General features: G+C 41.5%; 1 protein-coding gene across 6 annotated transcripts in view; it reads left to right on the plus strand.

Annotated features, from left to right (window-relative positions):
* Positions 1–16220, plus strand: part of ETV6 (ETS variant transcription factor 6) — a 131040-nt gene that overhangs the window by 104265 nt on the left and 10555 nt on the right. For all 6 annotated transcript variants that reach the window (XM_051772605.1, XM_051772606.1, XM_051772607.1 and 3 more), the window contains 2 exons: positions 3–137; positions 4782–5324. In XM_051772605.1, the coding sequence (XP_051628565.1) occupies positions 3–137; positions 4782–5324 (678 nt within the window). The remainder of the gene's footprint in view (positions 1–2; positions 138–4781; positions 5325–16220) is intronic.

The following is a 16220-nucleotide window of genomic DNA, read 5'->3' on the forward strand; positions in this document are numbered from 1 at the left end:
AGGTGATGTTTTATATGAACTGCTTCAGCATATCCTGAAGCAAAGGAAAGCTCGTATGCTCTTCACACCTTTCTTCCACCCTGGGAACTCTATCCATGCTCAACCAGAGGTCATATTACACCAGAATCATGATGAAGGTAACTCTGTCTCATTCTTACGGGAGCTGCTATTAGAGAGGCGAGTAGAGTAAGGCTGTGAGGAATTATGCAAATTTCTTGCTTCAGTGTTACTTAAATAAAGCTACTCTCCTCCCTTTGTGTCCATAGCTTTAGAACAACCAAATGGTCTAGTGAGTGAACTAGACATTCTCCATTTGTCTTCTATTATTTTGTTCTCTTTCCAAAGCCTCTTTAAAAGCTATGCCAGATACAGATTAAAAAGCAGAAAGTTTTATTGATCCCATTGATTCGTTTTTCCTCGCACCCAATTAGGTAGACAGAGTTGCTTCATGGACTTTTAGTATCCCGGAGATGCAGGTAAATGCAATTGTTTGCAGACCAAGGAAGAAGGCAGCCTCAGAGAGGAATATCTAACTCAAAGTCACTTCGGCTGACAATCTGAACATCGTGCCAGAGTTCCTAGAACTGAGCCCATCATGCTGCTCAGCTTTTGGGCTGGTTGAGCAACTCATATTGAGAGAAGGGGGTTTCTGCAGGTTTTCTCTCATTTTTACTATCAGAATTACTTGCTTAGGTCTAGTAGTATCCACACACACCATGACTCTCAGAGGTGATGAAGAAAGAATAGGTAAGTTTGTGGAATTTCATACTTGGGCTTCTTCTACTTGTTATTCGTACAGATCAAATTGTAAGTCTGCTGCTTTCAATAGAAAATTGAAGTTTTATTTTCTTTAAAAATACACACACTAAAGTACTTCTTGGGTTTCTTGGGTATATAACAGAAAAATATAAAGCCTAGGCCTCTTCAAAGGCCTTTTCGAAGCATCAGGCAGAATTCACTTTTTCAATTTAAAAAAATCTAGGAAAAAGTGGTGTTACTCCTTTTGTAAGTAAACAGAAGAGAACATAAGTGAGTTAGGATGTCACCCTAGTCTGTGCTAACTGGATAAAAGATGTACTAATGCTATTTGATATGCACCTATTTGAAGATTCAACATGGGATTGCAAGAGAGGATTCAGGGGTACTGTCAGACCTGTATAAATTGCCTATAGCCAGTCTGACCCTGCCAGAATCAAATGGCACCAGCAAAACTCTAAAATTAAGCCAAGAGCGGGACAACAGCAGGTGGAATAAGGACACTCCAAAGTCTTTCTACACAACTGTGTAAATTATTTCAGCTTAGGTGAAGGTGCTACAGGTCAGGATGAGGTTCAATTAGCAGAGTTGTGCAAGAGAGTTGTCTAGTGTATTCAGTCACTTTCCAGAGACTATTAGTAAAATCTCAGTCTTTTCCTGAAGCTTGGCCTTCACCCATGTGTGTTCCCATTCTAAATTTCAAACTAGCTGCTCTTTCAGACACTCCCACCTTAAACATATGGAGCAGCTTTCACTAGAGAGGATTTCACAGGGATGATGAGTCAACCTTTCAAGTGTATCACTTAAAACATAAGTCCTTTATAATGTAGTGATTAAGAAAAAACTTTGATTTCTTCCTTACAACACTCTGGCTACTGATAGTACCAGTGTTTTTGCTTAGAAAACTGTGCTATTACTTAAAACTTCTCTTTATAATGACAAAAATTAGTTCTTGGTTTGCTGTGAGAGGAACTTCAAAACAAGCAAAAGAAACTACACTTTGCTGTCACAAGACTGAGCAATCAAAAAATCTCTATGCCAAGAATTTATAGGCAGGTGAATTTATTTATTTATGTATTTTAACATTACTTCTTCCTATTTCACAGAGTCACTTGGGAAAAACTAGCACAATTAAGTTTTCATTTTCCCTCAGCAAATTGCAACTTAGTAAAAAAAGGAGAATGACTGTGAGGAGCAGAACTTAACCCTGGCCAACTCACAACTGTGACAGAGGGGACAGGTGTTACCTTGGCACAATATTGAGTGGTTAAACTTCATAGGTGAGGTATTTTTTTTTAGAATCCCTCCTTACTCCAGTGATCTTTTTCAATTTTCTGGGTCTTTTGCCTATTTTCTAATAGATTATACTTATGATCCTGCTTCTAAATGCTTTCATTTACATATAGTGGCTTTTTGCTAGGCTCAAACAAAGGGGGTTTGGCTGTTTGAAATTAATTGCAGTTCAGAATATCTCCAAGATGCATTAGCATTGCCTTGGAATGCTCTGTCCCTGTAGAGGGATGACTAGTGGAAAGTGAATTACCTACATCTCCATTGGTCTTTCTGAGGGAGCTCTGAGTCATTTGATGAGATACCATACAGGAAGGTTACACTCATTCCCTGCACTTTTGTGGGTAAGCAAAGAGTGCCAGTCTTTGGGATTGTCATGCCAGCAATTGCTCCTTCCCCAATTTATGTGCAGCCCCACCTATCCCTATATGGATCAGATAGGTCAGCAAATTTCCTAGGAGGTGAATTTCCTTTCACAGCTTTCTCTTCAAGAAAAGAGTGTTGATCATTCTGAATGAAGAGCCAGACCGATGAGTGAATCTAGTGCTCCATGAAATGATATACCATGTGTGCTCAAACTAGTCATCAGATGTGCCAAGAAATGAATGATGAGGATTTTATTCTGCTCAGGGTCATTTGTGGCAGTGGAACTGCTTGGAGCTGAATTGGAATTGTTTTATGGCAAACAGCATCTTTGGCCATGAGGTGATTCTTTTGTTAAGTATTTAAAGAGAAAGATCTTGGTGGAAAGTGAACCTCTAGTGTGTACCCATTTGTGGTTTTTCCTCTTACTGCTTTTTAAAGAGTTCCTCAGTCTCTGCCTTCTCTCCACTCTGTCCAGGTTCAGTATCACCATGGTTTGGAAGCAGACAGAAAGGTCCATTTCTCTTTGGAGCTTGTCAGAGCCAACTAACGTTTGCAGAGAGCTTGATGGAAAGCACATCAAGGCATCCCTTTCTGCTTTAAAGATAGCTGTTCCCCTCTGCCAAGGCACTTTAAATAAGTAGGACAAACAATACAATATTCTGGTCTATATTTACATGCCAAGAATGAGCACAGGGCATTTGAATATACCATGATGAGGGTGGATGGTCTGTAGAAGATAGGATGCTGAATAAAATTTGGGGGTTGATTTTCTTTCTGTTGTGGCAAAGAAAGGAGACTTTAAGAAAAGACAGTCACAGAAGTAGGTACAGTTGTAAGTTAATTCCTCTTTGATCTTCTTTCATTTGGGCTATTCCACATTATCCGGCCAGATTGTATTTAAAACTGCGTTTAAACAACAGTATATAGTTCTGAAGTTTCATGTCCTCCAGCTGTTTCATTATGAATCTCTTAAATAGCTCTACGAACGGATTTTTCTTGTCTGGGACCACAGGTGTGTGCAGTAAGTGTTCTGGAGCAATGTAGGTTCTGCCTAAAATTTCAGGTTTTCCTGTAGACTTTAGCATGAACAGACTGTTGAGTAGGGAAAAGGGTTGGTGCTATGTCACTGCGTTGCACTACATTTTCTCAGGACTTGAGCTTTTCCTGTTCACACCTTTCCCTTTCCCAATGCTTGCCTGGGTTCCAGGGCAGTAGGAGCCCTGGGGTCTTCACTGTGGGCAGTATGGGGTCTTCAGCAAGTATCACTGCCTTGACAGGAGAGCAGAAGAATCCTTAAAGGATCAGAGAAAATGGAGTGAACAAACCAGCAGCCACAAATAAGCAGCTGCTCGTTTGAGCTTTTGACACGTACTCACGTATTTTTCTGTCATCATCCAAGGCTTTCAACAAACAGCACTGAAATTTGATCTTTGTTTTTCGGATAAAGACCTGTTAGTCACTGTGCTCCAGTGGTATTTTCCTCTTTGTCGGTAATTTCCCAAGTCAAAACTGATGGCCTTAACCTGAAAGTTTGCACTGGCAAACATTTTAATTTTGTGAGAGGATTGTTAGTACGTAAAGACACTGACCTAGAGCTGTGGTTTATCTCCCCCCTACTGTTAAGCATCATAGCTGGGCAAGTATGCTTATGCAAACATGATGCTAGAAGTCCTCCTGCTATGAAGACATGTAAGTGCTTATATGGGACAACCCATCAGTAGACAGCATAGACTAAACAAAAGAAGATGAAAATATCCTTATGTAGATGTTACATGCTCTTAAAATGAAGGCAGGGATAAAATTTAGCTAGTGTTTCACAAAGAGCTTCCTACCAGTGATTTTTTTTTAAATAACCCAGTCTGTATTTCAGACTGAGTTATTCTCTACCTTGACCTGAGCCCTCTACCATCTAGAACTTACAGCCCAATATTTTCCTGCAGACATTTTCCCTTTTTGTCTTTGCCTTCTACCTTACTGTTGTCATTGTGGTACAGTAACAGGAACCACACATAGAGACATGAATGGCAGGAGATAAGTTTCAAAGCATTTGCACAGAAACAGAGTTAGTACAACTAAATCAGATTTTACTCTTCACATATGTACTGGTCATAATGGGATTTCTCTTAACATATTTCTCCAGGAACTATTGATACATGGTGGTGGAAGGAGATTGTTTCACAGTACTGATTTCATTATGTGTAGTAGTAACTACCTGCATTTACATGATGTTTTTCTGGGCATCTGTAGGTCAACATTTCCAAGCTGACAGCAGTACCCAGTAAGCCTGGCTAGGAGTTGGAGAGTTAGTTCCTACACCTTGATCACAGTGTAGACAATCTGTATTTTTGGGACCTTTTTTTTCTCCACAGATAGCTTTGTCCAGAGACCTTCAAGACCATCCGCAGAAACAGTCCACCACAACCCCCCAACCATTGAACTGTTGCATCGTTCTAGATCGCCCATCAGTAACAACCACCGTCCATCGCCAGATCCCGATCAGCGACCGCTCAAGTCCCCTATGGACAACACTATCCGTCGCCTCTCCCCAGCCGACAGGGTGCCGGGAACAAGGCATCAGCATGAGAACAACCAGGAAGAGCCTTATCCTCTCTCAGTGTCCCCAGTAGAAAACAACCACTGCCCGCCTCCTTCTGAGGTGCTCCAGAAGCCCTCCAGCCCTCGCCAGGAGAACACCAGGGTCATCCAGCTGATGCCCAGCCCTATCATGCATCCTTTGATATTGAACCCCAGGCACTCCGATTTCAAACCACCAAGGTTGTCTGAGGATGGGCTGCACAGGGAAGTAAAACCAATCAACCTGTCCCACCGAGAAGAGTTAGCTTATATGAACCACATCATGGTGTCTGTATCCCCTCCTGAGGACCATGCAATGCCAATTGGAAGAATAGCAGGTAAGTGACATTCTCGAGGCTGCACCAAAGTTGATGCTCTTCATTCATAACTAACCATGCTTCTCGTTTTCTTTTGCTACTCTGTGACCTCAAGAGTTTACTGGCATTCTGCAAATTTCACTACATCTGTGGCTTAGACAGTTAAATATTAATAAACCAGTTTCATGACAGGTCAGCAGAGGTGCAGAATGACTTGCCTGTGACCACAGAACATGTAATTGGTATTGAATCATTTGCATCCTGACACTCACTGCCTCTCTACCCACTAGCAATCCATTTGTTTCACAAGATACCTATCTCCAAAGCCTTGTCCTGCAGAGAAGTAGTTTTCCAAAAGCTGCATTCACATTAGTGTCCAATCCCATGGAAAGGAAAAAAACCTCTGTCAGTGCAATGTCCAGCCCATTATGGAGCTGGCAGGATTAATGAAATACCACCTAGGAGTCCTGCTTCATAGCCTTTCCTGTGCTTCTCACACTAGGATTGTCCCTTTTTACAGAAACAAGGTTGTCTTTGTCCCATGCAAGCCACAGGCACTGTCTCAATTTTGTTATCGTAAATAACTGACATCACAATAGACTGACTCAGGAAGCTGAGGTTACAGAAGATGCTTCTTGTACTCATAAGGGAACTATAAATAGATAGGGAGAGGGCCAAGGGGAATCCAGCCACTTCAGAAATATGCTGGATGCCCAGTAATCAATTTCTTTTGAGAAAAATTTGTAAATACACACCACACCCAAAAACATTCCATGTATTTATGTTAGCAGTAACCTAACGTGATACCCAGTTCCTGTGGGGTATTACACATGTCCACAGAGGTACATTTTAAAACACCTTGTTCTTTTTTGTCCTTACATGCCTTAAATTTGTTACAGATGTGGTGCTGCCTCAGCTTTAATGAGGAAGATTTTCTATTTTCTTAAGACTTACCACTTTAAATTCCAAAGATACATATCTTACCATCTAGTCAACATCAAGCATAACAAGGACCATGATCCTTTCAAATAATAGAAAGATGAGTTAAAGAAATTAGTCTTTTGGCATTTTTGCCTGGCTGACACTTGGTTCCCTCCTTTTGATTTTTATTACCCACACTGTTCTCAGCAAGTTAAGAAATAATGTTGTGGCAGAGAAAATACTCTGCTGGTTGCATCGATGGAGATTTCTTTCCCAGAAAGTATTACTGGAAGATCAAGGGGGTTGTTAATTTTTATTTTTCAGAAGGAAACATTCTGTAAGAATAAAGCCTTGTCTGAATGACATGAAGAAAAAATATGGGGAGCGGGTGATGGGATAATTTTTTAATTTTTTTCTTACATAATTGGGCATCTTTGGTTTCTGCAGTTTGTGCACTGGGTCCAGTGACACCAGCCCTGTAACTAGTACTTCCATGTCCTTTCCATTCCTATGTTGTTCTCAGGGCAACAGAGCCCAAGCCCATGGATATTTGGGCCTAACACAGTTGCTTGACAAGTATGTAGTAGTATGTACTTAAAATGTTATATTTGCAGGCTTAGGTGCTTTCACTTGCAGTCCCACGGCTTTGCGTAGACCCACCAGCATGGGTGGTATCTCTTAAATAGTTGGTGAAGTATTTCATGCCAGAAAGACCTGAAGCATATTCAGGCATTCAGTTCAGATGAAGGCTGTGCTTTATGGTCAGGGATTGGGGAAGTACATGGCTCATGGTTAGATTTATGTGATTTCTACTGATGAATTCGCCAGTGTACTTCCATCAGTGCCCTATGTCCTTTAATTGTAAATGCCAACAAGCCTCACCTGCTGCACAGGCACAAGGCAATGCTATTCTGGTTGGATTGTAATGGCCCCTGAACTGTAGATACACCCTCTGAAGAGGTCACAGCCAATTTAAAGGTGACAAAAAACCGGATTACTACCAAACATTTAGATGGCCCATGTTTCATGCCTTTCAACTTCATCAGAGCTGTTGAATTCAATGGCAGAATATACTTAGGCCTCCTAGAAAGAAAGTACATACCTGTCTACCTGCTTTCCACCCATCTCACAGCCTTCAATTTAGAGCTCTTGCCAGAAAGTTATTTAATTTCTTTTTTTATATCAGCATGAATCTATTTTTCATCAGTCAGTAGAGCTCAGGACTTTCTGTCAAACGAAACTCACTGGCTAACTGATCTTTCCTACTTTTTTATGTAATATCATTTTTCAAAATATTAATTTCTGTGATAAAGGACTTTCCCTTTTACAGCAAAGAATTTCAAGTTGAAGATCTTATCTTATTTTCTAAAGCCATTTAACACTTTTCTAGCAAAGCCAGAGGCATAAAGTATCTTTATATTACTCATCATTGGCTAGAGTTGATTTTGAAAATTATGTTTAGCTATCTTCTGAACACAATATGCACAAGTCTTTCTGTAACTTTGTCAGAACTAGAGGTCATTGTGTTGGGATGATCAAAAGGCAGATTTGCATCCCCTGTAAATACATCAGGCAAGGGGTAAACTAAGTAACTCAAGCATCAGCAGTCATCTAGTTACCAGCAAGGGGTAAACTAAGTAACTCAAGCATCAGCAGTCATCTAGTTAACAGCATGTAAAAATATTAAAATATTAAAAATAGCTCAGAAGTCAAGTTTTGCAGAGCAGTGTAATGGACAGTTTTCCCCACTGGAACTGCTAATTCAAAGCAGCAACAGTGCTGGTAGTCAGTTCCTAACTTGGACTCCAGCAAGCAGGCAGTATATGGCTTACTTTTAACTCTGAATTTTTTTAATTAGTCAATCTTGGTTCTCCCCAAACAATCTCCAGGGATTTCTCTCTGTGAGGGGGGAAAAAGAGATATCTTTTTTTCTTTTTTTTTTCTGTTTCTTTTTTTTTTTTTTAACATGGTGGCAGTTTCAGTCAAGAAGGGGCACCTGAAATTAGCCCTTCTGCAGACTGGAAATTCTACGCCCCACAAACCTCTGACTGTGAAGGTTTTCTTAACAAACATTTTAGGACTTTGATATCTTGTGAAAGGTACTTTCCCAAGGTTCAAGGAGAGGTGGGAGTTATTGCATTTGCAGGCATTCATAGTGCATCATGGCTGAGGCAGTCTTTGCAGTCCCGGTGGAACCAAAGCTACCAGAAATGCTTTCTGCAGCCATCCTGAAGTTCTGTTCCCCCATCCTTCCTTGGGAGCACTGCTGTTGACTTTAGCCAGGGCAGATTTTCACCACAAAACTTCATTTATTTTAATACATATCCATGTCCACCTCAGCTTGTAAGTATGCAGGAAAATGGGAACTGACATATTAGATCTCACCAGAAACCTGTTAGTGGCTTAAAAGAAGACACAGGAATCCCTGCAAGAGGCTGTTAACAGGATTATCCAACTACAACCAGGTTAGTTTCATACTAACCTTTATCATATAGAGATTGTCTTAGAAACATCCAAATTAATCTAAAGACATACTGGTAGTTACTTTTGATTCAGTGACTTAAAACTAATACAGTTCTGGATGTTTCTTGTGAGGGGAAATACATTACCGAGCAGGTTCCTGGGATTTTCAGCTCCCAGTGACCTTTTCTCTCTTTAAGGAGAGAAACGAGTGTCAGCCAGGCAAAAATGCCAAAAGATTAATTTCTTTAGCTCATCTTTCAGAACTTCTGTACTAGCTCTCTGGGGCTGAAATGCTTGTTCACTAATCCACAGCAGACGCTGGTGCTGAAACTTTGGGATAGAAATATAACAACTCCTTTACTCAAGCACTGCCCAGTACAGATACTAACAAAATGACTGCGTAGGTGTAAAGGCAGAGTGCTGTTCTAGAGCACTGGCAGGTTCAGCTGGACTCCCCCCAAGGACTACTTGTCCTGTTGGAATCAGGACCCAGTAAAATGCTTTAAGGTCTGGGTTCACTCTGTGTGTGTCTGAAGCAGACCTATCCCATTCATACAAGCAACTTAGAAGGATGAGTATTGCTATTCCTCTGCAGAGCCTGACCCTGCCTATTGCTTTTGATTCTGCACTGCATTTGGTGGGGGAAAAATCTAAAGGCAGAGTTGTAACAGTAGACATTTAGAGCTTAAATATCAAAAGACACCAGACTTTATATCACAGCACCTCAGCAGTGTCTCTTCAACTTGGCTACCATGACCAGAGCCCCAGTGCCTGCATTTGCTCCAGATGTGTCAATGTAGCATTTACAACTGTGTCAAGTTGTAAGGATGATCTTTTGGTTTTTTTAACTCATAGTACCAGCAAAATCCTTTGTGCAAATGCACTTTATTATTTATAATGTGTTACACCACACTAGTTTATTTTTCTTTCTGTGCAAAATAGCTGTACAGGCACAGTTAACTATGCGATAGCGTATGCTGGATGGTGGGGAGGGAGGGTGAAAAGGAAGCAAAGAACAGTTATGCCTATGTAAAGAGGGTAAAAACCTAAGCACAACTTTAAAGTTACAAGTTTTGTAACTGGTACCATTAGCCTTCAGAGAAGGGCTGGAAAAAATTACGGAAAAGATTATACTGGGTACTGTTGAAAGGCATTTAAAGAATAATGCAGTCATTGGGCACAGTCAGCACAGGTCTACAAAGGGTAAGTCCTGTTTAATTAATTTGATGTCTTTGTATGATAAGGTCACCCATCTAGTGAATGAAGGGAAGGTGGTGGATATAGTTGTTCTGGATTTTAGTAAGGCTTTTGCTACTGTCCCTCACAACATCCTTATGGACAAGTTGCATGGCTGTGGGGTGAGTGGATTCACAGTGCACTGTGTGAATAATTGGCTGAAGGGCAGAGCTCAAAGGGTTGTAATGAACAGGGCTACATCTATCTGGCAACCAATCATCAGTGGTGTTCCTCAGGGCTCAATTCTAGGGCAAGGCCTGTTCAATGTATTTATCAGCGATCTGAATGCAGAAGTTGAATGCAACTTCAACAAGTTTACAGATGATACCAAGCTGGGAGATGCTGTTGACTCTTTTGAGGGACAAGATGCCTTGCAGAGGGGTCTCTATAGATTGGAGCATTGGGATTGATGGGATGAAATATAACAAGTCCAACTGGTAGATTCTGGACCTGGGGTGGAGTTATTGCCAAGCACAGATATAAATGAGGAGAGAAATAACTGGAGAGCAGCCCTGCAGAGAGGGATCTGGGTGTGCTGGTCAACATCAGGCTCAGCATGAGTCACCAGTGTGCCCTGACAGCCAGGAGGGCAAACAACATCCTGTGGTGTATCAAACACACAGCTGTTTTTTAGGACAGCACATAACATTGCCTACCTGTATACACACCTGAGACTGCCAATGTTGTCCTCATCACTGTCATGATTTATGATGCCAGCAGGATTTGACAGCATAGTTGTGACTGGTGGGCTTTTGTAAAGCACAGACTTTGGGGACAGCTTTTACAAGACAGTCGCAGCAGCTGAATAGTTACAAGTTACAGACTGGCAAACTACAGAAAACCAAAACAGTAGTTCACTTCAGCATACTGAGTTGTTAGTGGTGAGGGTTCAGTGCCTGCTTTCCAGGCAGCTGAGCTTCCTTTCTGTAGGGCAGCAACTCATACAGACAGATCAGAGCCTTTGAAGAACCTGAAAATCTTGGTGTAGTGCTGCCCTGTCACTCCCATTTGGATATGACAATGATAATGTCACTGGCCTTGTTTAATCACTTGCCCTTGCAGTCATGTACACGTCTACATTTCCACTATATGCCATGTCTATTTTGAGGTCCTTGTGGAAAACAGACTACTATAGACACTGAAGTATGAGTGAGAGTCAAAGTTCTTAGAGTTCATATTCATAGGAGAAGTTTTCATTTTAACATTATATATTATAACGTAGCATTAACAATTAATTTCAGCATGAAAGTGTGCCTTCTGTGCCAGTTTAACTAATGACACTCAAGCTGAAACAATAGCTGAATGGCAATAGCTTGGATAGGTGGTTGTAGATTTTCTGGGAAGTGTCTTGCTTCACAGCTGCCTATACTCTTACTGCACAGTTACAGAAGCAGAAATTTGCAGTCAGGGCTTGTTTGGGTACACTCAGATGCCAGGACTGACCAAGCCAGAGGAAAACTTGGTCATTTAGATTTCATTCCATTCTTCTCATTACTGAACTGCAGCATTTACATATGACAGCTAGACATATAAGTGGGTTCAGAGTATCCTAAGCATCCCTTGGGATCAGCAGGATGTTACACACTTTTTTTTAAGAAACTTGCCCTTTAATGAAAAGAAGTCCCTTATTTTCCCTGTATATTGCATGCTTTCTTCAGGCTAGAGTTGTGTTGATAATTCAGATTTTCTTCTACAAAGCAAACTTGAATCACTTCGAATCCTTTTAGTTAAGCGAGGAAAATGCACTATCATGTTTACAGTATTGATACTACACTATCTTCAGAGACAGGCCTATATAAGTCTGTCTTTAATACTAGTCAGTTAGAAGTGGCATACATAGGTTTCTGTCAGTTTACATTAATTCAAATGCACACCGTTAAACTGGTTAGACTACTGTTTTCCATCTCCATTGAGGGAAAGGAAGGGAGAGTTTGGCTGCGTCTCAATGGGGAGATTTAATCCCAAGAAGGGGAGGTCACATTTCAATTTTCTCCAAGGGACCTATGAGAAATTGCAGGTTTACAACTTACGACATCCCTTCAGGAGGGACTTCTGGGAGCACACCAGGAGCCACATCCTCCAGCCATGCTCACACCTCTCAGAGTACTCAGGGCTTTCTGATGGAACACAAAAGTGAGGTTCATGTGTAGTAGTCTAGCACAGGCTGGAAGAAAAAAAAAACAAAACCAAAAACAGCAGTCTAAACCCAAGGCTGAACTGTCAGAATACAGCAGAGATTCTCACGTTGTGGCGTTAAAAATTATTGTTCTTGTTGGTAATGCCTTTGCTGCAGTTAAGTTGCTCCTGCTTTTGCCAGCTTCTCTGAAGTACAGTTCCGAGGGTAAAGCTTTATTCTTAATTCTTAAATTCCCATCACTAAAGTGTTCTGATGTCAAAGAGGTTGTGAGGTGTTTGTAAAATGTGCATGTGAGCAGGCAGAAGTTGAATTTCCCTTTCTCTGGTCATTACCCTTCATGAGCAAAAAACGTGAGGAAAAGCCACAAGAGAATCAGAGGCGGGTTTCTTTAGCAAGGGTCTTTTCTCCCACTGTGGTAGAGCAGGAAAAGAATGGCCCTTGAAATAATACTCAAAATGTCACTGTTTGGTGGGGATGGGGGGATGAAGCAGAACAGGACAGGAAGAAAAAAGACTTTCTTAGTACAACAGACTGTAGCTTTCATAGTCTTCATCTATCAGACGGTCTGTCCCCCATCTATTACATATTCTTTGTGATTTGAGTGCTCTTTTCTATGACCACATGAGGGATATGAAGCTTTTGGATCCTCCTTTCCTGTATATGTTTTTACTGCCAAAGACAGAGCTTGGCCTCATCTTGCTGTGTTATTTTTACAACCACACAGCACAACTGTTAGCAGCACGACTATCTCAGGTTTCTGCTCTCCTTATGCCTGATCTCCCACTCAGTATTTTTCTTGTAAAACAGAAGCAACATACAACTGTTGTATTGTGATCTGGCAACCTCTATCCTCAGCCCCAGCTTGAATGTAGAGTTGAACAAACAGTGGTCTGTCAAGAGGTTTCTCCACAAAAAAACTTGGCTTTACTGCACCAGCTTAACATCCTGCTTCCAGCAGCAACATTCATGGAAAGAAAACTATTTTCCTGCAGTAACCTGAACATGGATTAACAAACAATGATGAGCAGGACTGCTCTATCTCAGCATCAGTGCTCCCCCAGTCCTCAGAGCCATTTGACCCCTTAATCATGAGACTTGGCTACTTTTTTCTTCTAGTTTTGTCTGCTAAAATAAATATGCCATGGATAGATACTGAGGCTGGATTGTGTTTCAACACAGGAGTAATTCTACTGTAGCTTGTCTGTTAAAGAAGTCTCCCCAGTCTGACCATTCCCAAACTCTCTGGCAGTCACACTCCCAGGGTGGGAGACTTTCACTGGTGGGACCGAAGTCCCTTCACCGCGGGTGGCTCCAGTGACTGATGGGTCCCTGCGTGGCTCCCACACACCCCACTCACACAGTCAGACCTGGTTTCCTTACTGGTTTTACCCTAGTTTTCCCATAGTAGATGTCTAGTTCCATAAAGCCATTTATTCTGTGCAACAACATTTATTCTGTGCCTCCAAGGAGGATCCCCAACAAAAGAACCTCACAGTCTACCCCCAGGCAAGTCTCACACCTCCTCTGGAGTCTTTGGCTCTGGCTGTGTCTCTCAGTGTCCATCCAGCTCACTGGTACCACCCATCTTCATGCCCTTTGTTACGCAGAGGGTTGGCAGTTCACCACCTCTTGGTCTCTCTGGGCTCCCACCCAGAGCTCAATCTGCATCTCAAACTGCAGCTTGCAAGGCAAGCTACCTGCACCAAGTGTGTTACTCAACTTGTCTTTCTTTCTCAGTGTGCTTTCTGTTTCCCAGTTGGTTTTTTTGCCATGGAAGAGGTTTTCAGCAAGAATACAGGAGCTGATTTGATAAGGCCTATCCATATGTCTTTCCTCTCCTTTGCAACAGCTTTATTTTTCCTCCCTCTCCATTTGCGTGATGAAAGCGAGTTAACTGAGTAGTTGTCATTGTGCTCCTGAAAGACATTACAGTATCAGCCAGTCTGATGAACTACATGTACCAGTTAGGTAGCCAGAAGATTCATTTGACTTGTGAGAGAGCTGTGCCTATTGCACAGTTAACGATGTGGTGAAAGTGCAGTTACAGCTCATCTCCACGCCAAGCGTAAACCACTCCAGGACTTAGGAGTTCTCTCCCAGTCTTTTTTATTTTCCATACAACAGCCAATAACCTTTGTGTTTTCTTGGTTCTAGCTACAATTTAAACAAATCCAGATGCTCCAAAGTAGTGTTGTCTTCTCAAAGACTTACTTACCTTCTCCAGCAAGGGGGATGGTCACAGACAGGCTGAAGGTCAGTGGGACCTCCTGTGCCTCTGCCTCTTTTCTGCCCACCCTTGCCTGCTCTGCCAGTGAAGTCTTGCCACCTTCTTTGTCCTGGCATTAGAATTCATCAGATCTTCCTGCCTGCAGAAATAACAGAAAAATGTCTGATGTTTTTTGCGGGGTTTGTTTTCTTCTGTTGAAGTGATTTAAGACAGCTCAGAGAGAAATCTTAACAATAGAGCTAGCACGAGGTAAACAGCAGCAAGAATGGAGGATAAAATGGAAGGGACATCAGGACCTTCTTCTTGCACCAGCTGAATTTTATCAGTTCATCATTTTGATACCGTGAGCGTCACCATTTGAGCTTCACACATGCTTCAGGTGTGCTTACAGAAACCAGAGTACTAGAGAACTTCTAGAGAAATCCTGTTCATTACTTTCAGTTGTGAACAGCCGTTGTTTGCATCACTCTAAAGAAAAGCAGCTGAAGCACAAACCACCTTGTAAAATAAAGGGTTAGGGTTAGAGAGCTGGGGAGAACTGGTAGAAATCACGGAACCATTTAAGTCAAATGGTATCATGCTGGAGAAATTTTAGGCTGACCTACTCAGCAAGGGGTAAGGCCTCAGCTGATGTCAAAGGGAATATGACAATGTTACTTTGGCATCTCTTTCTCTGTGAAGCCACTTTGGGTTCCAAGTCATTCAGCAGCCAGATAAAATGCATTTTATGTAATGATCTTCAGTGCAAGATGTGAGTGGGTCTTGCAAAACATTTCTGTGGTTACGAGAGGATTTTGGTAGTTGATACATGAAGAGGGCCAGCTCTGCGCCATAGGCCTCTTTTAAACAACAGACGTCTCAGATACAGTGTGTATTTTAAGAAATATTGCATGGGAATGTTATATTCTGAACAAAAGAGGTCTTTAGTATATGCCTATACTGTTACCAGCATTATTTAGTCCTAGGGAGGAAAGATGTAAGACCTCTCACTACCGTGACGTGAAGATGACCTTGGCCAAATGATACTAGAGAAGTCATTCATAATGGCTGGACAAATGTCAAAATACTAGGAACCTAAGATCCATAATATTTAATTTACAGATAATTTTGAGATGGTATTTCAATTCTAAGGGATATTTTATCATATAGCCATTAGGAAGTATTTACATGCCAGTGTTCTTTAGGTGTATATTCAGAAGACTGTGCCTGTAGTCTTAAACAATATGCGAAATGAAGAATCTGTAATACAGACTCACAGTGCCTATTTGAGTGTCACAAGGGATTCTTAATGACAATATTTATAGTCTCCCCTTTTATGTAGCATTACCAAAGCTGTGCTGTAAGTAAACAGAGCTTTTCACCAGAAAAGAGAATTTTGAATTTTACCATGCCAAGGAAGAGTGGCTGAGGTTTGGGCACTTCTGCTATGTGAAAGGAGGGGTTAAAACTACAGCAAATAGGCAAGTGTGCTGCTGTGAGTGGAGTTTGAAGCCAGCATTTAAACTGTAAAATTTGCTGTTTATGAGAGAGATTTCTTTATATTTTGTAAACCCCAACTGCTCTATCTCGTCTTCCCCACCCTTTCTAGAGCTGGGTAGCTGCCTGTTCTTCTTATGCATAGTGTCAACTATGGCAGGCAAGCAGCAGCCAAGAGACTGAGTGGAAAGGCAGCCCCCAAGGCTTTACTCTAGGTCTGCCAACCTTAGGACTCTACCATACATAGCTGTTATTTGCAGGAGTGTGAAACTGCTGCCTCTTGCACATGTAGGGCAGTGTTTATAACAGACATTTTGAGAACCAGCTAAGTACTCTACACCTTATCACTACCTCAAGCATAACTATAAAAGTCCCTCTAGAAGCACTAACTGCAAGAGGAAGGTTGTAGCCATTCCTCTCCATTTGAAGGTACAGTTTGCCCTAATGCCTAGCTAAG

This window comes from Manacus candei, unplaced genomic scaffold (assembly GCF_025592945.1).
Source record: "Manacus candei isolate 608988 ecotype Guabito, Panama unplaced genomic scaffold, ASM2559294v1 h1tg000153l, whole genome shotgun sequence".
NCBI classification, from domain to species: domain Eukaryota; kingdom Metazoa; phylum Chordata; class Aves; order Passeriformes; family Pipridae; genus Manacus; species Manacus candei.